The sequence below is a fragment of the Peromyscus maniculatus genome, chromosome 5 (genome assembly GCF_049852395.1).
Source record: "Peromyscus maniculatus bairdii isolate BWxNUB_F1_BW_parent chromosome 5, HU_Pman_BW_mat_3.1, whole genome shotgun sequence".
NCBI classification, from domain to species: domain Eukaryota; kingdom Metazoa; phylum Chordata; class Mammalia; order Rodentia; family Cricetidae; genus Peromyscus; species Peromyscus maniculatus.
The window spans coordinates 55,923,189-55,944,814 of NC_134856.1; the positions used below are offsets into that span (position 1 = coordinate 55,923,189).

Sequence of the window (21,626 nt, forward strand, 5' to 3'; positions counted from 1 at the left end):
TGTTCTGAAAACGAGGGAGGACCCTGAGAACTCCATTGCGTGTGTTCTGTCATGCATGCTATAGCGCTAGAGATTGCAGCTGGGCTTTCATTTCGCTTTTAAACATTATCTTGCTCTGTAGCCCAGCTTTATCTCCAACTCATGATCCTCTTGCCTCAGCCTCCAAAGTGCTGGGGTTAGAGGTGTATACCGCTGTACATGATAAGAAGGTTTTAGTATGGGGATGTAGCTCAGTATTAGAGCCCAAGACCCTCTGTTTGACCCAGCACCATAAAAAAGTTACTGATAATAAGCCTCTGTATATTGACATACACAGTTTGTTAATGGTGAACAACCCTTCCAATACAAACAAGATGGGGAGTGAGGGGGATATGTGACTCAGTTTGTAGAGTGCTTGCACAAAAGCCCTGTATTTGATCCCCAGCACCACATAAATGGTATGGTGTGTACATCTGTAATCTCAGCACTTGAGAGGTAGAGGCAGAAGGATTAGAAGTTTAAGGCCGCAGGGCATGGTGGCACATGCCTTTAATCCCAACACTTGGAAGGCAAAGGCAGGCAGATCTCAGCGAGTTCGAGGCCAGCCTCGTCTATCTATAAAGTGAGATCCAGGACAGCCAGGACTGTTACACAGAGAAATCCTGTCTCAAAAACAAACACAAAAAAAAGTAGTTTAAGGCCATCTTTGGCTGCATAGAGTTCCAGGCCATCCTGGGCTCCATGAGACACAGCATTAAAACAAAAGTCAAGGGCAACAAGCAAATGAATGCATGTGCATTGGCTTTCTGAGCAAGTTCTAACACCCAAAGTCTTTGTCCGGGTTTCTGTTGCTCTGATGAACACCATAACCAAAAGCAGCTTGGGGAGGAAAAGGTTTATTGGGCTTATACATTGCTGTTCCTCATGGAAGGACGTCAGTAACCTTGTGAGCAGGAGCTGATGCAGTGGCTGTGGAGGGGTGCTGCTTACTGGCTTGCTCAACTTGCTTACTTTTAGCACCGAGGACCACCAGCCCAGGGGTAGCACCACGTATAATAAGCTGGGCCCTCCTACATCAATTACATATTAAGTAAATGCGCCACAGACTTACCTATAGCCAGATCTTAGGCATTTTCTCAGTTGAAGTTCCCTCTCAGATGATTCTAGTTTGTGTCAAGTTGACGTAAAAATGAGCCTGCATACCCAACATCCAAAGTCAGAGAAGCCCTCACTCCAGACTGATCAAATTGTGCCTCTGCACACCGTAAGCTCATTGGGATTTGAGAAGGGCACAGTGTCTCTGAGTCATTATTTAACCTTGGAGACTCTCCCTCCCGCCACCCCAGATCTCCGGGACACTCTATCAAGCCCAGCAGGAAAGATGGGGGCATCCCATCTTTGATGGGAAGAGCAAAAATCCATGTTTTCTCCCTGAAGCAAATATGAAGGAAGCTGACTGCTGTAAGCTGGGGGGTTCTGGAGCTCATTTCAGGCAGGTTGCTGGGCCAGGACCCTAAGGCTTTGTACCCTGAAGGGGCTTCTTTTCCCAGAGTCAGAGCCTTGGCCACTGCCTTGATTCATGCTTAGACCCTGCCTTCCACTCTGTGTTGCCTAGCCCCAAGCCTGAGGCCAGTCTCCCACTGGTAGAATAGAGTGCTCCACTCTGGAGTTTGTTTCCAGTTGTGAACTGTCAGGTTCTGCTCATATTGTCAGACCTGTGTGCTGAGGAAGGTCTCATTAGAAAGAGTACTCCGGCCGGGCGGTGGTGGCACACGCCTTTAATCCCAGCACTTGGGAGGCACTCACTCTCTGAGTTCAAGGCCAGCCTGGTCTACAGAGCGAGATCCAGGACAGGAACCAAAACTACACAGAGAAACCCTGTCTCAAAAAAAAAAACAACTAAAAAAAAAAGTGTACTCCAGGAAACCAGAGAGATGGCTCAGCAGTTAAGAGCACTAACTGCTCTTCCAGAGGATCCAGGTTCAATTCCCACTGCCCAAATGGCAACTCACAACTGTCTATAACTCCAGAATCCAACAGACATACATGTAGGCAAAACACCAATGCACACAAAAATAAAAATAAAGAAAAGAAAGAAAATGTACTCCATGAAACGGGACCCAGTGATGCAGTGATGTAAGCACATGCCTTTAATCCCAACAGTCAGAGGCAGAGGCATGTGGATCTCTGAATTGGAGGCCAGCCTGGTCTACAAAGTGAGTTCCGGGACAGCCAGAGCTACACAGAGAAATACCCCCTCACCTCCCCAACCCCCCCCCCCAAATAAAACAGCAACAACTAGGCCCAGCTCTAGGCCTGCGTGCATCACAGCTTCCTGAGCTCTGCTTTCTGAGGCAGCACTTGCCTTGTCTGCTTCCCTGTTTTTTTTTTTTATAAGGGAAGTGTGCCAGCCATCCTGACACTTTGACTTTTTGAGTGGGCCTCGTGGTAGCCCAGGTTGACCTTAAACTCACGATGTAACCAAGGATAGCTCCTGATCCTCCTTCCTCTACTTCCCAGTGCTAGGGTCATAACACACCACACGTGGCCACCTTGACACTTTGTCCTCTGGTGGCCTCAAGTACAGAACAGTGGTTTCACTCTCTCCTCTGTTGGCCAGGTTCTCGAGACCGGAAATCAGGGGGAAGAATGGGCTCCCCAAAACCAGAGAGGCAGAGAAGCCAAAACGCTAAAGCCCCTGCTGCCCCGGCGGACAGGTAAGTCCCTGCTCATCCAGGATAGGCGCTAGGCTCTAGCATGTGGAGACACGGAGGCTGTGGAAGAACAGCAGACAGCAGTCCCAACCCGCTCCTCTGAAGAGCCCTCAGGCTCAACCTGAGCGTGCTGCTCAGTCCACCTTATCAAAGAGCCCTAGACAAGGGGCACTGAGTCTCAGGGTGTCCTCATAGTGGGGTGACTAGGAGAGGCTGTGGGCTAGCCCAGACCCTGCTTATCTCCCTACAGAGGAAGTGGGGAGCCCTGGCTGCTCATCCCAGGCAGGCTCTTTCTCATCTACTCCCTCACATTTTTCAATCCTACAGGAAGCGTCCACTGTCACCCCAGTCTAAGAGTTCCAGCAAGGTCACCAGCGTGCCCGGCAAAGCCACCGACACTGCGGCTGCAGGCACCAAGTCAGGGAAAGCCAGCACGCTGTCACGGCGGGAGGAGCTCCTTAAACAGCTCAAGGCTGTGGAGGATGCCATCGCTCGCAAGCGGGCCAAGATCCCTGGGAAAGTGTAGTGAGCCCAGCTCACTCCCTGGAGTAGACTCTTAAATGTTTTTATAAAAAAAAAAAATAGGGTAAGCGCAGCCATTTTGGATTTTCCAGTTAATGTCTTATTTTGGCTGTGATTCTTTTTAAAAATTAAAAAAGAAAAAAAAGTTTCTCAGCTGGAAAAGAAGCCACACACAAGATGAAGATGACGCTGAATCCCAACCTCTCCATCAGACTGAACCAGCTCCTTCCAGAACAGTCTCCACGGACAGACAGACAGACGGACGGACAGACGGGCGGACAGGGCAGCACCAGCTCTATAACTTAAGAGCTTTAGGCACGCAGAGCTGGGCTCACACTCTTCTGCCTCCGTCCTCACTTCTCCCAGCTGGCCTCCTGGGCTGCGTGTTTCCAGCAGAGTCTCCTTTCTGGGAACAGGAAAGCAGAATATTTCCTGGACTACAGGCAGCACCATCCCCCCACCTCCCCCAGATCAGAAGTATATATATATATATATTCTTGCCTAAAGTCTGATTGGGAAACCATTTCCTGTCTTTTATTTTAAGCATCAAATTGTTTTAGTTGATTAAAAAGGAAAAAACAAAAGACAAAAAAAAATAAAATAAGGCCAAGGGTATTGTTGGGGTGTCTGTCCAATGTGGAGAGTCTTTTTTGAGCGATCTCCTAAAATAAAATATTTTGATAAGCAGTTTCTGGTCCTGGTGATGTCTGCATGGGCCTGGGCTGCCTCCCCACTGGGCACCCATGCTTAGCTCAAAATGGACCAAACGTTCTAGCAGAGACCCCAGCCCTGGAGCAGTTGATGTCTGTCACTCATAGGAACCAGCAGGCACAGACTGCTTGAGTCTAAACCTCCGTTTTTCCATCCTGTGGTTGAACAAAGATAAGCCCAGCTCTTGTGGCTGACTTCTTGGAGGGAGTTGGTAGCTACCTCTCTGCAGGGAGCCCTGGCTAGACTGCTCCCAGCCATAAAGCCACTTGTCACTCTTGAATGTATCGCCTGGCCCTGACCCAGGCATGTATTCGGGTCCAGAGTATGCAAAGCCTAGTTAAGACTGGGACGCTCGGTGTCTTCCGTGGTGTTCACTCCTCACCATGAGAACACTTCAATAAGGCCTGCCCAGTGCAGACAGCTCCGGCGAGGCCAAGACCACAATGTCTTCCCAGGCAAATGTTCCTGGTCTGTGGTGCTTCCAACTTGTTCTATCACCACCTTCCAGGAAGTACCATGCTCCAAAGCCCCCAAGCCTGAAGGAGGCCAGAGGAAACCTCGGGTGTCTTTTCTCAATAATGCCTTCCATCTCTTTCTGAGACAGGGTCTCATTGACCTGGAGCTCACCAGTTGGACTGGACTGGTTGGTCTCTTAAGTCCTTAGGATCTACCTGTCTACCTACCCGCCTCCCTGCCACCCCCAGCACAAGTAGCATTTTACATGGATTCTGAGGATTGAACTCTGATCCTTCATCTTAGCAAGGCAAGCTCTCTACCAGCTAAGCAATCTTAGTAACCCGAGCTCTGATCTTCACCCAGGATAGTCCACTATAAACATTCCCAGTAGCCTTGCTACTGAGTCAGAGGAGTAGTCTTGCTATTGACTGGACCCCAGGTCCAAGAGAGCTGCAGCCTCACCTAGCAATTCTAAATGGACCAACAGCAACCCCTGCCTGTGACCCCTCAGAGAAACCTGAGGTCTCCAGGCCTCCTGCTCTCCTGACCCACACAGCCAGGGCAGGATCTGTGTAGAGGCCACTGAAGCATGATGTGGGCAGGCAGGCCTGCCCAGCCGGGACTGGCGGCTGCTCAGCATCATTCCTCCTGGGGGCTTTTCCAGGCTTGCCTAACCTGGGAGAGATAGACAAATAAAGACAAAGGCAACGGGAAGCTGGTTGACTTCTTGATCTGTTTTTTTTTTTTTTTTCCTTCCTTTCTTAACTGTTCGACCTCCATACAGTATTGTATATATTTGAAAAAAACAACAACGAATGAACCTCAGGAGTAAGGCTACCTACCTTCTGCCTCCAACACTTGCGTGTGTTCTGGTCCCCACATCCCACTCTATATCCTCACACAGCCCTAGGCAGTGTCTGCCAGGAGGGCTGTGTTCAGATCCCTCAGACTGCCCACCCAGCCACCAGTGGTTAAAATGAAATTCAAAACAGTCTTTGAGTGGGAAGACAGGTGGGCACAGAGACCAAAGGTTCCAGGACCGTCTGGGACCAAGCTGGACTGGAGATGTCCTGCTGCCATCTCAGTACTCCCATGGAACGTGGGAGCTCAGAGGCCAGAATGCTGGTGCCATGCTAGCCCAGGAGTGTCCTGTATTTCAAGGGCTGGGTAGAATGGATTGAATCTGTGCATGGGATTAGCTGGGCACAAGATAGCTGCCAGCCACAAGTGTGAGGCCACAGGACCAGCAAGGAGCTGCTGTAAGCCAAGGCAGGGGACCCGGTCAAGTCTTCTGAGTTCCGTTTGGAAAATGGTCAGAGCAAGGTCCACAGATCCCAGCCTTAGGACCTGGCAGAAGAGGTGGAACAGCTCATTGAGAGTAACTGCTGGGCCAGCTTAGCCCCCGTGACGTCCCAGGCTAGTACCTGGCAGGCACATGGGCCCCTTGCCTCTTGAGACCCTGGGCTCCACCCGGTCATCCCAGTGTCCTCCCTCTGTCCTCAGGATCCCTCTGTGCCAATAAAGCTGAGGTGGACACGGGAGACAATAGGGACTGTGCTTAAGTACACCAGACACCGAGCAGGCTGATCCCAGCATGGCTAAAACACAGCTCTGCCAACACATTTGCTATACAGCCTGGGGTAAATTGCTGCTAGCCTGGGCCTCAGTTTCCCTGCCTGGGAAGTGGGGTAAGCTGGAGCTTGAGAGTGTAAACAGAGCCTTAGTTGAACATGTCTCCAAAGTCACTGTTGATGTTCCTATCTTCTCCTGGACCTGAGGTAAGATGGAAAAGAGGTAGAAGGTGAGGCCGTCAGGGGATGCCCTCCCACTGGTACTGCCTTGACATAGGCCTTGCCTTAAGGAGTCACGGGGCCCCTCTGGGCTCCTCTCTGGGGGAGGTAGCACTGGAGGGGCAGATGGCTGGTCTAGAGTGGGACACTCTGAAGTGGGCCTTTCCTCCTGATGTTTCTTTTTCCCCCATTTCTGATTCTCTTTCTCTCTCCCCGCTGTCTCTCTGTCTCTGTCTCTGTCTCTGTCTCTGTCTCTGTCTCTCTCTCTCTCTCTCTTCCCAGGACATTGTATACAGAAAGACTCGACCAAGCAGAGGCTGGAATCTCCTGACCTGGCCCTCTCTTTCCAGGATGTAGCTGGCCCACCTCTTCCCTCACCTTAAATCTACCTCCTTCCCACCTGTGTCGTGTGACTCACAGACTCTCAATGCAGAAAGGCCATGGCAATCATGTCAGGGTGCCCACTGGTTAGGCAGAAAAACCGTGGCCTGGAAAACCCCACCTATGTCCACCAGGATCTTCTCCAAGGACCTGGAGCCCTGCAGCTACAGCTGATATGTGGGTGTTTACATGCCTGTTGGTGGGCATATGGATGTGCCAGGGAGAAACAGGAGGGCAGCAGGCCAGGCGAGGGATGGCCTGTGGCTTGGCTTTGCACAAAACATCTTAGCCCCAGCTTCAGGCTCCTTGAGGACATTTCAGAAGGGGCTTCTTGGAGCACTTAGCCAGTCTCAGCCCCCTTCTGCCATGGTTCTATGTCCACACCCAATTCTGAGAGGCCCTGGGAAGAGGCCAGCAGCCCGGTGCTGGGTGAATCTGGTGACAGCAACGGTCAGCCTCCAGTGACTCAGCTGACCCCACGATGGCCCTTCACGTCAGTGAGCAGAGCTGTCCCTGCATCCCTCGGGGATGTCACTCACAGGGCACTCTGATGTGCTGCCCAGCTCTGAGGCTGATCCACAGCCCCTGCCCTCAGGTGGATGCTGCTTCTGAGTGTGGAGGCTGAAAAAGGATCTGTGGCTACACTCCCTCGACCTGCCCACAGCTGGACATTCTAGACTCTCGCAAAAACCAGGACAGACAGGCCCTTCTGCTTTGGAAGTAGCCAGAACCCCACGGGGCCTCAGGGAGAGGCCTTCCTTCCCAGAATGACATCCAGACCTTAGGCATTCAAAACATCCCAAGATCTGGCTCGCACTTGTCCTCCTTTTCAGATGAAAGCACCCACAGTATCCAGCCCACCCTAGCCAGCTGTGCTAGATGGGATTCAGTCGGGGGGGGGGGGGGCACTTCAGGTGGCTCCAGGCTCGAACAAGCTTCCTTCAGTAACGGCACTCATTTCCAGCGGGCTTACCTTCCCCGCCCCAGGATTTTCACCTTGAATAAAAAGCCTGTAGGAGAGGGGCTGGAGAGGAGACTCAGCAGTTAAGAGCACTGGCTGATCTTGCAGAAGACCCAGGTTCTGTTCCCAACACCCACTTGATGGCTGACAACCAGCCATACTCCAGTTCCAGGAGGTCCAAGGCCCTCTTCTGTCCTCCATGGGCACCGGGCACACATGCAGACAAGACACTCAGCCACTTCGAAGTTCTTTTAAATATTAAAAACCTGTAGAACCCTCGCTAAAACCTAAGGCCGTCCACCCCTAGCTACCATCTCTCCTGACTACTCAGGGGGGTACATTATGACCACCTTGGGCAAGGAGCACAACCTCAATGTCCATCCCCAGGTCCGGAGACTGAAACCCCAGTACCAGCCGCAGAGTCGGTGAGCTCAGATAGCAAAACGGACCCAAATCAACACAGCAAGCTGCTGAGAGCAGCTCGGCCAAAACCCCGTTTCCTCTTCCAGAGTGCCCCCCCAGACAGGTCCCCTGGCTTTTCACGGGCATTCCACTGGGAAGGTCCCTTTGGGGCAGAGGTTGCCTCAAAGGGGCTCCTAAGGATCTGTGACGGGGGTGGGCGGGGCGGGGCAGGGCCCAGGAGCTGTTCTCAGGACCTACCTGGACGACGACTCTGATGCACAGGGACAGACCCAGAGCAGGAAGCAGTGTCGGATTTTCCCCAGGTGTGGCCCCAGGTATAAAGACGCACACAGCCAGTCTCCGCCAGGTGCAGCGCTGGGACCGTCGCCAGGTGTGAGGAGGCTGCTCCATAGCTGCTGCCATGGCCACTGTCATTGCCACTGTGATGGTGAGCCTGGCACCTTGCCCAGCCTCATAATGACAGCCTATCCCAGAAGGGTGGATGTTGGGGCCTTCCGTCTGCGCCTGGGTGCACTGGGATGCCTTCCGGCTAAGCCTCTTTCCCCACCTTCAGAAGGAAGTCTAAACTCCATCTTTTCAGTGAGAGCCAGCAAGCTTTGGAGGAAATGGGGTCTTCTCTGGGCTACCTCTAACCATACACCTGCCTGTCCCCCAGCATCTCCTGCTTCTAGCCTGGTTGCCTGCTGGGATCACCCACCAAGATCTCCCAATCCGGGGGAGGCCCCGAAGCCATGGGACCCTGAGGTGCTACTCTGCTGAGGAACTGTCTCATGGCCAGGCTCCCCCACACCTGCTAACTCGAAGTGCCAGGTGGGAGCAGGCCCTCCCTGTGGCCCTGGTGTCCACTTTGGAGGCCACGGGCCACAGGAGACAGTATGAAAGACCTCTAGCTGGAACCCGGTGCCCTGTGCTGCGGCCAGAGGATGTGCTGGAAGCCGACACCCACCAGCGCTCCATCTCACCGTGGAGATATCGGTGAGGTTGATGGGGTCCCCACTGGTAGGGTGGTAGGGTGGCTGTATTCCTACTCTGGAACCTTAGGTCCTCGTCTGTTCAATGGGCGTGCCTACCCCACCCTCTAAAAACACATTCCCCTGAAAAGCTTGGCCTAGTGAGACCAGGGCCCCCCATTAGAGCCCCTGCTTCTGTTCTCAGGGACCATGGGTTAAATGTAGGCAACCTCCGTTTATTGAGCACCAACTGAATGCCAGCCGTCTTGGTTCCTACGCCTCTGTTGGTAGCGTTCGAATCCTGAACTCCCAGACTGCCCATTCCAGAGCAAGGGATGCAGCCACAGGAGGGTGGAGCCCCAAAGGGGGCGGGGAGGGACGCCGTGCCCACCACGCTGCTTGTGAAAGCTCAGATGAGTTCTAGACAGGGCCAGAGTGAGTATTCTCACTGCTCCTGTCCCCACAGCATTGACACAGACAAGAACCGCTACCCACAGAAGTTGGCGGTGGCAGAATGCTTGTGTCGTGGCTGCATCAACGCCAAGACCGGCCGCGAGACAGCCGCCCTGAACTCTGTGCAGCTGCAGCAGAGCCTGCTGGTACTGCGGCGACAGCCCTGCTCCCAGGACGGGACAGCGGGCCCCACCCCAGGATCCTTCACCTTCCACACTGAGTTCATCCGAGTGCCAGTCGGCTGCACCTGTGTTCTTCCCAGGTCTGCACGGTGAGGACTTCTGCCGTGGTACACCAGGCTCCTTCCAGGCCAGACAGTCCAGGCATCCCCTCAGAGGATGCCTTCTATTTATATGTATTTATTGCTTATTTATTGACTCAAAAGTGCAGCCGGGGCTATACCCAGCCCTTGCCCACTGATCCCTGACCGGTGCCCGGATGCAAGCTGCTGGTCTCAGGACTGGGGAGGTCGGGCATGCCCCTGTCTAGAAGGATCACTTCCAGTGGCTCTCCAGAGTTAGCTTACCCTGTTACCAAAGGGAGAGCTGGGCGTGGTATAAAGCGCATCTGGAGTCCCAGCCCTCCGCAGAGGCTGGAAGGTTGCCTCAAGTTCTCAGACAGCCGGGTCTACACAGCGAGTTTCAGGAAAGCCAAGGCTGCATAATGAAACTGTCTCAAAAGAGAGGGTGGGGTGGGCCCCTCCTTGAACCTCTAGCCACAGTGACAGGCAGGGAGATGAGGAGCTGGCTCTGTGTCGCCCCAGAGCCCTGGTTCTGCTTGATGTGGCCCTTCCAGCTGTTTTTAAACAATTATTTATTTTAACTGTTATTAAATGGACATAGTCCAGTGCTTCCTTTTAATTATTCCTGCAAGTCCACTTTTCTTCCCTCCTGGTCCTGTCCACCCAGTGGGTGCTCAGAGGCTGCCGAAGCCCCAAATTCCGTCCCTAAGGAGTGCATGTTGAGAAGGTGCTGCTGGGGTGGAGAGGACTTCAACACAAGATGCACAGCCATTAGCCTGGGTCTCCACCTTTCTACAGGAGGCAGCTGCCACCCTAAGCAGGCGATAGATTTTTCCTCAAGGTCACATCGTGCTCTCTACCCTTATTATTGCTTTGACCATTTGGGGACAGCATCTCAGCCGGAAGTCAATCCCCAGGAACACTCCTCTGCATCAAGGCAGGCAGGCAGGCAGGCAGCCATTGCCACAGCATGACCCTGCCAGGCCTCTCCGTAGTAGAGACCCAGGGCTGTGAGGCCAAACTGGAGACCTAGACTCCAGCCTAGAGCCAGGAGCCACCAGAACAGCAGCATGGACTCTGGACCCCTTGGATACCTTTGGCGAAGGGGACTGGAAGCCAGTGGCTTCCACTACGGAAAGACCTGGACTAGACTCAGGGTCCCACTTGTAAGCATGAGCCCACCCAGGGTGCACGGGGCCGTTGTCAGGCCTTCAGGTTGCCAGACAGGACCGGGTGCATGACAGACCTGGTGCCGAGCACAGCCCCTCCCCCAGCCTCACAGGAAGAACCACGAGTCCACACAAGCTAGTCACTATGTTTATTACAGTGGGCATCACCACCACCCCACCCCACCCCCAGCAGCAACTCCAGGAAACCTGAAGCAGGAGCTGCAGACAGCCCTTGCAGGTCACACAACCTCGTCTGTCACTGGAATTGGGTTGACCTGGGGGCCTCCAGCCGTGGCTGCCTCCTCCTCCTCTACACTTGGCTTCTTGCGGACCTCCGCTGGTGGCCGGGGTGGGGGGTTGGTGGGTGGCTGCTTGATGGTGCCTCCAACCTGTGGCCGCTCCTTGGGTTTGGGCTCAATGGGGGTCCATTGCTCACCCCGGATGGCTGCCTGAGGGGCAGAGAGGGACTACGTTATGCTTCAAGCTGCTTACTGTCACGAGGGACTCCAAGCAGACCTGGGTCTTCATCCCTAAGCAGGATGGGAGTGGCTTACACTAGTTGACCGGCCCAAGGCCACACAGTCAGGATCTGGGACTGATTGACACCAAACCCAAGCCATGTGGCTGTGCCAGGAGGGCCCTGCAGAGGAGGGAGCATAGAGCCCCTGGACTTCTATAACACTCCCAGAAACACTTCCAGGTACAAATTCCATGATCCACACAGCTCCCGGGTCCCCTCCAAGGGATACCCACATGCACTGAGGCCTCCCCAAGGGTGTCCAGCATTCTGTAGGAAGCCTGTAGGGCTGGGTGTTAAAGAAATCAAGCAGAGTACTTGCTGGAAACAGTGCTGCCATCCCCCACCCCACATGCACTTCCACAGCAGCTGGCTCAGTGTATCTGGGAATGTGCATTTCAATGTAGTATCCCACGGGGCAGTGGTGGCGCACGCCTTTAATCCTAGTATTCGGGAGGCAGAGGCAGGCAGATCTCTCTAAGTCTGAGGCCAGCCTGGTCTACAGAGCAAGTTCCAGGACAGACAGGGCTACACAAAGAAACTCTGTCTCAAAAAAACGAAACAAAACAAAAACAAAAGCCATAAATAAATAAATTTAGTATCCCACAATGCTTTAGAGATGGAAACTCTGCAGCACACAGACACCTGTGGCTACACCTTCAAACACCTGTGGGTGCACCTTCTAACACCTGTGGCTGCACCTTCAAACACCTGTGGCTACACCTTCAAACACCTGTGGCTACACCTTCTAACACCTGTGGCTACACCTTCAAACACCTGTGGCTGCACCTTCTAACACCTGTGGCTGCACCTTCTAACACCTGTGGCTACATCTTCTAACACCTGTGACTACACCTTCAAACACCTGTGGCTACACCTTCTAACACCTGTGGCTGCACCTTCTAACACCTGTGGCTGCACCTTCTAACACCTGTGGGTGCACCTTCAAACACCTGTGGCTACACCTTCTACACCTGTGGCTACACCTTCAAACACCTGTGGCTACATCTTCTAACACCTGTGACTACACCTTCTACACCTGTGGCTGCACCTTCTAACACCTGCGGCTACACCTTCTACACCTGTGGCTACACCTTCTAACCAATAAGCTAGAACATTCTATACAGAAGACAAGAATGGAGCTGCAGAAGAGAATCAGAAAGCTATCTATATGACCTCAGAAAATGAAAAAAAGACTTTTAAGGAACACACGCTAAGCTAGTGAAGCAGCACACGCCTGTCATCCAGCATTAGGAAGTGGGGGTTAGAGGAACAGGAGTTCAAGGCCTCTTCAACTACAGAGCAAGTTTGAGGCCAGCCTGGGCTACATGAAACCCTCTCTTTCTCTAAAAATAAACAGATAGGTAGGTAGATGATAGATAGATAGATAGATAGATAGATAGATAGATAGATAGATAGATAGATAGATAGACAAGGCAGGTAGATGCTTCTGTGTCATTAGCCCCTGGGAAGTCCACCTGACACGACCCCAAACACAGGCAGACTTCGATGAGCAATGGGCCCGCACTGAGGTGGGGCAGTAGCACCTGGGCCAGCCACACTGCCTGTCTGAGTTTATCCACCTGCTCCACAGAGTACAAGGCAGCGTCAACAGGGAAGTGCCCCGTATACAGCAGCAGAGGTGCATTAACCAAAGCTGATGTGAGCAAGTAAGCTGTCGTGAGGGCCGAGAGCACCAAGGACAAGGGAACTGGGGGTAGAGGAGCTTACTGTAGAGGGCAGCCACTTACCAGCAGGTAGATCACACTGGCAATGACCAAGCAGACGGTCCCCAGGATAGTGGCCAGCAGGAAGCCCGCAGGCACGGACAACCTGGAGGGGTAACAGGAGGAAGCCAGCAGACAACAGTCAGAGGGGATCTGGAGCTCTTGGCCACGTGGTCTCAGAGGGAGACTTCATCCCCAGGGCCCCAGAATGAGCAGAGGCCGGCTCTGCCCAGGTCCGGCAGAGGTTTGGTATGAACTGTCCTCTGCGGTGATGTGTCCTTTGATTCAAGCTCCAGCTACTGTGCTGGGGGAAAGGGGTGTGGCCACATGGGTGTGTCCCAGTCCAGGCTTAGCAAAGACCATGAGAAACAGCAGGTGTAACAGGCCACGGAGAACCACCCGGCACCACACTGGAGCTCAGCTGCTAGGTTTGGTGTGCACCACACAACAGATGACAGATGCAGGTTCGGGACCTTCCGCCCTCTCTAAAAGCCGGGCTTCTCTAGAGTCTGGACAAACATCAATGAAGAAGGCTACAGACCCACGGGGTGTCTCCTTCTAGTCTCCTGTTACCCAGGGCATTGGCAGGGGGACTCACAGGAAGTGGAGGACAGCCCGGACGTAGTAATTTCTCGTGAGGGGCCCAAACAGCTTCACCACAGTGGTCAAGTACTTCTGTCCACTGGAGGGAAGACAGGTCATGGGGTCAGCACCAGTCACACTCAGGACCCCTCGTCACTCCCTATCCATCCCCTTCCAGGGAAGCCCCTTTTCCTCCTGGTCACATGGGCCCAGCAGCTGGGCAGGCCTGGAGCTGGCAGGTCGCGACAAGCCAGCCCCAGGCCACTGGGGTGGGAATGACTTACCACCGCTCCATGGTGGAACCCTTTTTCCTCTTCCCCCGGGGGTACTCCAGCAGGCAGATCAGTACCCCCGCAGCGCTGTGGAGTGGTTAAGGAAAGCCACGCTGGGCCCCAGCTAGTGTGCACTTCTGCTGACAGGTAAACGGAGGCACAGCCACTGGCCATACCCACTCTCCCATACCAGCTCTCCCATACCCGCTCTCCCATACCCGCTCTCCCATACCCACTCTCCCATACCGGCTCTCCCATACCCGCTCTCCCATACCGGCTCTCCCATACCCGCTCTCCCATACCGGCTCTCCCATACCCGCTCTCCCATACCGGCTCTCCCATACCCGCTCTCCCATACCCGCTCTCCCATACCGGCTCTCCCATACCCGCTCTCCCATACCCGCTCTCCCATACCCGCTCTCCCATACCCGCTCTCCCATACCCGCTCTCCCATACCCGCTCTCCCATACCCACTCTCCCATACCGGCTCTCCCATACCCGCTCTCCCATACCCGCTCTCCCACCGCATCCGTCCTCAGGTTCTGGCCAGAGGGCCCATTGTCCAGCAAGGTAGGGAGGAGGCAGTGGACTCCAATCCAAGCCTTGGGATCGTGGGCCTCAGCTCCACGTTTGCCTGAAACCCACTCTGTGGCCTTTGGCAAGTGGCTCCCCAGCCCTGGGCCTTGGCTTCTAGAACTGGTCCTGCTTCCTGAGGCTGTGGCCAAACAGGATAGGTGTAGCACCCCGCAAACTGTGAAGTGCTAGCCCGGGAAGCAGTTGTATCACCACACCTTCCTGGTCCCCCGTAGAAGGATACATGGAGTAGGCACCAAAGTACCACTGTGTGAAGCGCCCAGCAGTGGCCACGATGCCTCCTGTGATGAGGACTAAGGATGGAGAGAGGTGGTTAGGAGGTGGTTAGGAGGTGGTCGGGAGGTGGTTAGGAGGTGGTTAGGAGGTGGTTAGGAGGTGGTCAGGAGGTGGTCGGGAGGTGGCCGGGAGGTGGCCGGGAGGTGGTCGGGAGGTGGTCGGGAGGTGGTTAGGAGGTGGTCAGGAGGTGGCCCCTGCTGCAGGTGTGAACCCACTTGAGCTTGCCCCTGGGCCAGGACCACCTCCAATTCTCTGCTCATTGGGGCAGGGCACTGCCCCAGAAAGGAAATGCTTGTATTGCAGGGGGTACATGGGGCAGAGAGGACACTCGGTGACGTGGCCAGGGCGAGCTGAACTTGCTGGGGGAGTCCTGCCTCAGCTCCATGGTAGCTGTCTAGAGCTTACATTCTTGTTTGCCTGACGGCTACTGTCCCTTCTTTTCAGCTGTGGTGGTTTTTCTCGGTCCTTTTGTAAGCAGCACATACCTGGGTTCCATCCCCAGGAAACAAAAAACAAAAACCTGCACAGGGTCGGGCCACAGTCACATGGCCCTGCCGTCATCTCAGCCAGCCAACCCACTCAAGACCTCATTGGAGCAGAATACGCAAGTGTGGCTTAGTTCCCCCACGGAACCACATGACTTACAACCTCCCTCGTTTCAGAAAGTTCTTGTGTCTGTGTCTTTAGCTCAGATGAAGCTGAAGAATGGGCTCTGTAAATAATTAACAGATCACTCTTCTTTCGCTGTTGTTTTTGAGAAAGCCTGGACACATTGGCTGGTCTGGAACTCCCGAGCGGGCTCCATGCAGCATGGATCACCACACCCCACTTTTTTTTTGGACAGGGTTTCTCTGTGTAACAGCCCTGCCTATCCTGGAACTCACTCTGTAGACCAGACTGGTCTCCAACTCACAGGGATCCACCTGCCTCTGTCTCCTGAGCACTGGGATTCAAAGTGTGCACCACCACCACTTGGTATAATTTTCAGTTTCTTTTTTTACCTTTTTTCTTTTTAATTGACTGCTTTTCTGGTCCCTGGGTCAACCACAATTCATTGATTCATTTTTCTGTCCTTGGGATAGTTGGAGGCTTCTAGTCGAGAGCTACAATGGATAAGGTGATGTGGCTATGTTTTTATTTTTTTAACCAATAGTAAGAGTGAATTGAGTCATTTTATGAAACTGGCAAGATGATGGAATGAGTCAAGGCACCTGCCACCAAATCTGATTCATCCTGATGACAGGACCCACAAAGTAGGGGAGAACTGACTCTAAATTGTCCTTTGACCTCCATGTGCTTATTGTCTTAGCATGCTGATGCCCAACTATAATCTGAGTGCTAGGGAGTTAGAGGCAAGAGGATCAGAGTTCAAGGCCGACCCAGTGAATTTGAGAACAGCCTGGGCTACGTGTGACCCTCTTTCTTTTTTTTTTTTTTTTTTTTTTTTTTTTTTTTTTTCCATCACAGGCATTTTATTTTGTTCTATTCATTCACAGTTAATACAGAAAATACTTGGAAACATTTCCATATAATGTTTGACACAGAAATCATCAAATAGAAGTATACAATGTTGACAGGAGGCAGTACATTTATAATTTATAACCCCAAATGTATTTATAAATTAGAAATGGAAAGATCTACAAATGAAATTATGAAGGTTCACCAAAGTCATTTAATCTGTCAGTTTCTCATTCATTTTTATGTCTTAATAATATTCTATTGTATGAATAAGCCACATTTTATTTCTCTCCAGTATTTGATAGCTATTTGAGTTGTTTTAACTTTTTTACTATTAGCAACACACTGCTGTAAACCTTCATGTACATGTTTCATAGGTGCACATTTTCAGTAGTTTGAGGATATATTCCTAAGGGTAGAATTGTTCAGTAACAGAGTAACAATGTTTTGCATTTTGACCAGCCACCAAACTGTTTTGCCAAAGTGGCACACCATTTTACAATCCCACCAAATCCTTGTTTTTAAGGCTCTGATTTTTGTACAAAAGCATTCAATCATTCTGTCAGACCAAACCAGGAAAAGTAAGCTATAGTTCAGAGCTGTTCTATTCCATTTACTATGCAAAGCCATTCTTGGCGTTTGCAACTCTCAGCCCTTTTGAGTATTCTTGCAGTGTTCACCTTTTCCTCCACCACTTTTTTTTCTTCTTTTTTTCTGGTTTATTCCTATCTATTACAAATGTATAAAAAATCCTCCATCAACGCTGCTGATAGCAGCAGAACCTTGAGAAATATACCTTTGGTTTGCCTCAGAAAAGGAACACATATTGTACTGTAAAGTTTATAAAATTGGCGCAAAACATTGTGATAATGTTACAATACCAGTTTTAAGAGTTCAGTGACTAATGGGGAGCCGATGGGATACATGTGACCCTCTTTCAAACAAATGAACAAGCTAGGGAGGTGGCTGGGTTAGTGGAGTGCTTGCCCAGCATGCATGAAGCCCCCAGTTCAACCCCTACCAATGCTTAAACTGGACATGGGGGGCTTGCATGTAACCCCAGCACTTGAGAGGTGGAGGTAGGAAGACCATGAGTTCAAGGCCAGCCTCACTTACATAGCATGTTTCAGGATCGGCTGGGATACATGAGACCCTGGAATCCTAGCACTTGGGGGAGGTGGATGCAGGAGGGCAAGGCATTCAAAGTCATCTTTTGCTGTGTAGTGTGTTTGAGACCAGCCTGAAACCCTGAAACCTGAAACCCTGTCTCAAAACAAACAAATAAAATACAGGAACCTGTTGTAGGTTTAGAAAGATGACTGACACACCAAACGTAAGAAAACCATAAGATCTTGATTACATGAGGGCTGGAGAGATGTTCAGTGTCAGAGAACACTGGTTGCTCTCCAAAGTATCATTTTCAGCCAGGTGTGGTCACACCTGTTATCCCAACACTCTCGAGGCTAAGACAGAAGGATCACAGATTTCAGGTCAAGACTCTATTTCAAAACAAAAAAAAAAGCAAAAAAAAATTTCCTTTTTCCTTTTTATCCTAGAAGTTTGCAGTAAGGTTTTGTTTTGTTTTTCGAGACAGGGTTTCTCTGTGTAGCTTTGGTGTCTGTCCTGGATCTCGCTCTGTAGCCCAGGCTGGCCTCAAACTCAGAGATCCACCTGCCTCTGCCTCCTGAGTGCTGGGATTAAAGGCATGTGCCACCACCGCCCGGGGGTAAGTTTTACTCTGACTTCTAAAAATGTATTTTTAGCAAGCATTTTTCAAAGGTAGTGATTTGTAGTTCCTAATTTTCAAACTGAGATGCACATGGCCAAGTTATTCTCTTTCCTGTCCTAATATTTGAAAATAAATTCTCCCAAATAGATAAGGCCACTCACTGCACCATCCTTCCTAGCCGCGGGTGGACTTCAGGAAGCTCCAAAGGCCTCACTTCTGCCGCCTCGCTGGCTGCCACTCATCGGGCAGTTCCCACTCTCGCTCCAGCGCCGCCTTCCCGGGCCTCAGTTTCCCTCATGCTGAAGCACACCCACCTTTGCACTGAGGGTGTGTTAGCTGAAACTCAGCAGGACCCTGCAAGTGGGGAGGGTCTGCCCTTTTCTCAGCACCTAAGACATCTGCCTCAGTGACATCATTGCTGCACTGTCCTCTGGCATCTACGGTTTTGCTGAGAACTCTACAAGCTGGTATTAACCCATGATTCCCGCCCCCCTTGTCTAATGTCATTTCAGTGTGTTCAAGAAGGGATTTGTTTCCATTAGTTCTGAAAACCACTTCTGACTCTCTTCAGCCCAAAGTCATTTCTGGCAAATGTTTGCCCCGCCTCCAGATCTCCCTTCCCCCACACCACGGATGCTCACATGTCCACTCTTCCTGTACAACGTATGACACAACTTCTATGTAGAAATCCCCAGGTCTGTGTGGTTCCTCCCAACTTCCTTCTGCTTCCGTCTTCAGGGCTGTGCATCCTCACTGTATCTACTACCACCAAGACTCGACCTATGTGCATCTGTAGACACCGCACGTGAATTCACTTTCTCAAATCCAGTTGGTCACTGATCTCCTTTGGCATCCAAGGCACACTTTTTCCACTTTTCAGTGGGACCAGCAACCCTGCCCTATGGGTGCCCTGCCCTATGGGTGCTGAGTCCTCACAGGGTTCACTTCCTCAAACAGTGAGCTAATGTGAGCTCATGTCAGTAGGGCGTGCATTCCACAGCAACCTGTGTGCCCAGCTGAGGGCTTCTCCCTCAAATCAGAGTTCTCTAGCTTCTGCATCTGTGGGTGAAGGCAGCCTCACTCCAGCAGCCTGCACAGGCCCAGATCTCAGGTTTTGACTGTTCATGGTCCTTTCCACCTGACCCTTGGCCACAACAGCTCATGGCAGCTGCAAGGATATACGTCCCGTGTGAGTCTTGCTCAGGTGGTGACTCCTTCCTTCTCCAGCACAGAGACCCTGGAGCAGCCTCAGGAAACATGGCCATATTGTCCTGGGCATCCCCAGACTTCAGGCCCCTCTCCCAACCTTCAAATAGCACTGGTTTATTCTTATGCTTGGCTTGTAGCTCAGCTACATATTAACCTTCCTGTTTTGCTGGTCAGTATTAAGGGTGTGCTCTGCTGGTCTTTCGGTCATACATTCCCTGAGCCTGTTATCCACTAGTCCTCAGAGTGTCCTGTCTATTCTGAGCTTCTGCTCTGCTGCCCACCGTTAGTGGGAGGGGACACCCTTTATCCACCAGGGACATGCAAGGACTCATTCCTAAGTCCAACCAAGAACAGCTACTGTGTACAGGGACTCTGAAATAACATAAAGACCAGAGCCTATGGCTTGCTTAAGATGCTTTAACAGAGGGTCCTCATCCCAGGGAATCAGGCTACATGAGGTTGGATGTCTCTGAGCAGGTAACATCTGAGTTGAGAGAGGAGGAGAGGGGAAGGGAGGCGTCCGCTGGCAGTTTGTGCAAAGGCCCTGTTGCACATTCAGGAAACTCAGAAGCAGAAAAGAAGCTGTATGGCAAAAAGAAGGCAGGAGAGTGCCCAGGAGGCAAGCAGGGGCTCCGGCAGTCAGAAATAGGTCCTGAGATGGAGCCAGGTGATGATGTGGCCAGAGTAGATGGCATTTTCTATGATTTCAAAACAAACAAATAAAAAACAGCCAGGCAGTGGTGGCACACGCCTTTGATCCCAGCACTTGGGAGGCCAATCTGGCCTACAGAGTGAGTTCCAGGACAGCCAGAGGTGTTACACAGAGAAACCCTGTTAATCAAATAAACAAAAACAAACCAACAAAGCCGGGAGAGAGGTGGCTCTGTGGTTAAGAGGCTCCCTGCTCTTGCAGAGGACCCGAGTTTGGTTCTCAGCACCCATATCAGCAGCCCAGAACCACCTGTAACTCCAGCTCCAGGAGCTCCGGGACCCTCTTCTAGCCTTTGTCTGCAAGCACCGCCCTTGTTCCCATGCCCAGACACAAATGCATACACATAATGTGAAAACAAAATGCTAAAAAGATTATGTTCCCGTTGGTTGGACCCAGACTGTCCAGGACCTTCCCAGGGTGGTTGTACTTTCCAGAAACAAGGAAAGTCAGAGGAAGTCCCACTTGATGGAGAAAGTGGCCACTGCCAGTGAGTTCTCTAGATCTCCACTCTGTCTCTAAATGACACAGGACCGTTGTGTCAGCCTGGGCACTGTGGACAATGCGCAGAGACCTTACACAGCACATGTAGACAGTGTAGACAGGAGAGGCTAGCACTCACAGGAGAGCCTGGGTCTTCCCACCCCAGCTGTGTCTCTGTCACCTCTGCTTCCTGGAGGGAACTTTTGAAGAGTAGGGAGTGTCCTCAGTACACTGTCCACCACTGGCAGGCAGGTGGGAAGTGGAGAGAAGAGGAGTCTAAACTGGCCCACCATTCTCAAGGGGTTTCAGCTCCCACCCCAGAATGAAGCTTCCATCTTCTCCATCACCACCCCTATGCATTATCCCCAGGTGGAGCTGGGTCTGGACTCCCCACCCACCCCACCCCCTTGCAGGTCTTTCCTGGCTAGCTTTGGCTTTGAGACATGTCTACAGTTTCTTGTAGTCTCAGGCATGAGGCTCCTGGTCTGTTCTGCTAGGTTCCTTCCCTGGTGCAGTGAAGCCCAGGGGTCTCACTACCCCCTTGGCAGACCTCCCAGGCTATCCTGATTATTTGAGCCACAGCCAGCGTCATTCAACCAAAGCCAAGTGTCCAGCACCTTAGACCTGAGCTAAGATCACTGAATGGTGTGCGGACTCTTGTGAAATAGTTTCTGCGCACATTCTGCTTGTGGGATGGAGCCAGCTGCTCCTCCAGGATGAGATCAGCTCCTATCCCAAAACCCTCTAAGAGAAGACCTAGCGACCCACAAAGCCCCGACTCCAGGCCAAGTGGGCTATACACAGAAGTGGGTGTTCCGGCGGGTTTTCCTAACCAGGCGGGAAACCACCGGGCGAGTGCCTCTTCCCCAGCTGCGAGCAACTTCCTCCTGTGAGGTCCTAGCGCAGACAGACAGGGTGCAGGGCGGGGTCGCAGAGCAGGAGGCCGACCGAGCAAGGCCAGCAGCGGCCACCGCCCGCTCCGAGCCCCGGGTTCCCCGGCAGCCCTCGCTGGGAGTTCCGCAGCGCCACCGGGAGCTCCGTTTCCTATCGCTGCGCCCCAGGGGTCCTGACCCGCCTCTCCGCCCGCAGCCCGCCTCACTCACTCAGGCCAGATGCCAGCGCCTGCTCGTTGGCCCACATGGCCCACTCGATCTGCCCCATGGCGAGGACCCTGAACACGCAGCCGCCAGGTCCAACTCTGCAGCCCACTCTGCAAGTCCTCACGGGTCGGACCGCCCCCAGCTCAGGCTCCGCCCCTTCGGGTTGTGCCCCAGAGGCCTCCTCTGTGCCTTCCCTTTGAGCCTTGGTGGGTGGGACAGC

General features: G+C 52.5%; 3 protein-coding genes across 10 annotated transcripts in view; 2 read left to right on the forward strand and 1 right to left on the reverse strand.

Annotated features, from left to right (window-relative positions):
* The window catches only part of Zc3h18 (zinc finger CCCH-type containing 18), a 42,467-nt gene extending 38,565 nt beyond the window's left edge, over positions 1-3,902 (forward strand). For all 8 annotated transcript variants that reach the window (XM_006987382.4, XM_076572235.1, XM_076572234.1 and 5 more), the window contains 2 exons: positions 2,600-2,696; positions 3,021-3,902. In XM_006987382.4, the coding sequence (XP_006987444.1) occupies positions 2,600-2,696; positions 3,021-3,219 (296 nt within the window). In that variant the 3' untranslated portion in view covers positions 3,220-3,902. The remainder of the gene's footprint in view (positions 1-2,599; positions 2,697-3,020) is intronic.
* A 4,435-nt stretch (positions 3,903-8,337) lies between these two features.
* Positions 8,338-9,615, forward strand: Il17c (interleukin 17C). Its single transcript, XM_006987384.2, has 3 exons — positions 8,338-8,364; positions 8,593-8,912; positions 9,354-9,615. The coding sequence occupies exons 1-3, from the start codon at positions 8,338-8,340 to the stop codon at positions 9,613-9,615; spliced, it is 609 nt and encodes a 202-aa protein (XP_006987446.1).
* A 1,261-nt stretch (positions 9,616-10,876) lies between these two features.
* On the reverse strand, positions 10,877-21,567 carry Cyba (cytochrome b-245 alpha chain). The gene is made up of 6 exons (XM_006987385.4): positions 21,410-21,567; positions 14,666-14,735; positions 13,861-13,935; positions 13,593-13,676; positions 13,019-13,100; positions 10,877-11,199 (listed from the first exon to the last, which is right to left on the reverse strand). Exons 1-6 carry the CDS (start codon positions 21,465-21,467, stop codon positions 10,990-10,992), a joined length of 579 nt encoding a protein of 192 aa, XP_006987447.1. The 5' UTR covers positions 21,468-21,567; the 3' UTR covers positions 10,877-10,989.
* Between the last annotated feature and the right edge of the window lie 59 nt (positions 21,568-21,626).

Excerpts from the sequence above, each read along its gene's own strand:
- Il17c (XM_006987384.2), top strand. The coding sequence starts at position 8,338 with ATGGCCACTGTCATTGCCACTGTGATG. Across the intron at positions 8,365-8,592 it reads CTGTCATTGCCACTGTGATG|CATCTCCTGCTTCTAGCCTG; the intron begins GTGAGCCTGGCA and ends CCTGTCCCCCAG. Across the intron at positions 8,913-9,353 it reads ATCTCACCGTGGAGATATCG|CATTGACACAGACAAGAACC; the intron begins GTGAGGTTGATG and ends CTGTCCCCACAG.
- Cyba (XM_006987385.4), bottom strand. The coding sequence starts at position 21,467 with ATGGGGCAGATCGAGTGGGCCATGTGGGCCAACGAGCAGGCGCTGGCA. Across the intron at positions 13,677-13,860 it reads GGTTCCACCATGGAGCGGTG|TGGACAGAAGTACTTGACCA; the intron begins GTAAGTCATTCC and ends TCTTCCCTCCAG. Across the intron at positions 13,101-13,592 it reads CGGGCTGTCCTCCACTTCCT|GTTGTCCGTGCCTGCGGGCT; the intron begins GTGAGTCCCCCT and ends TTACCCCTCCAG.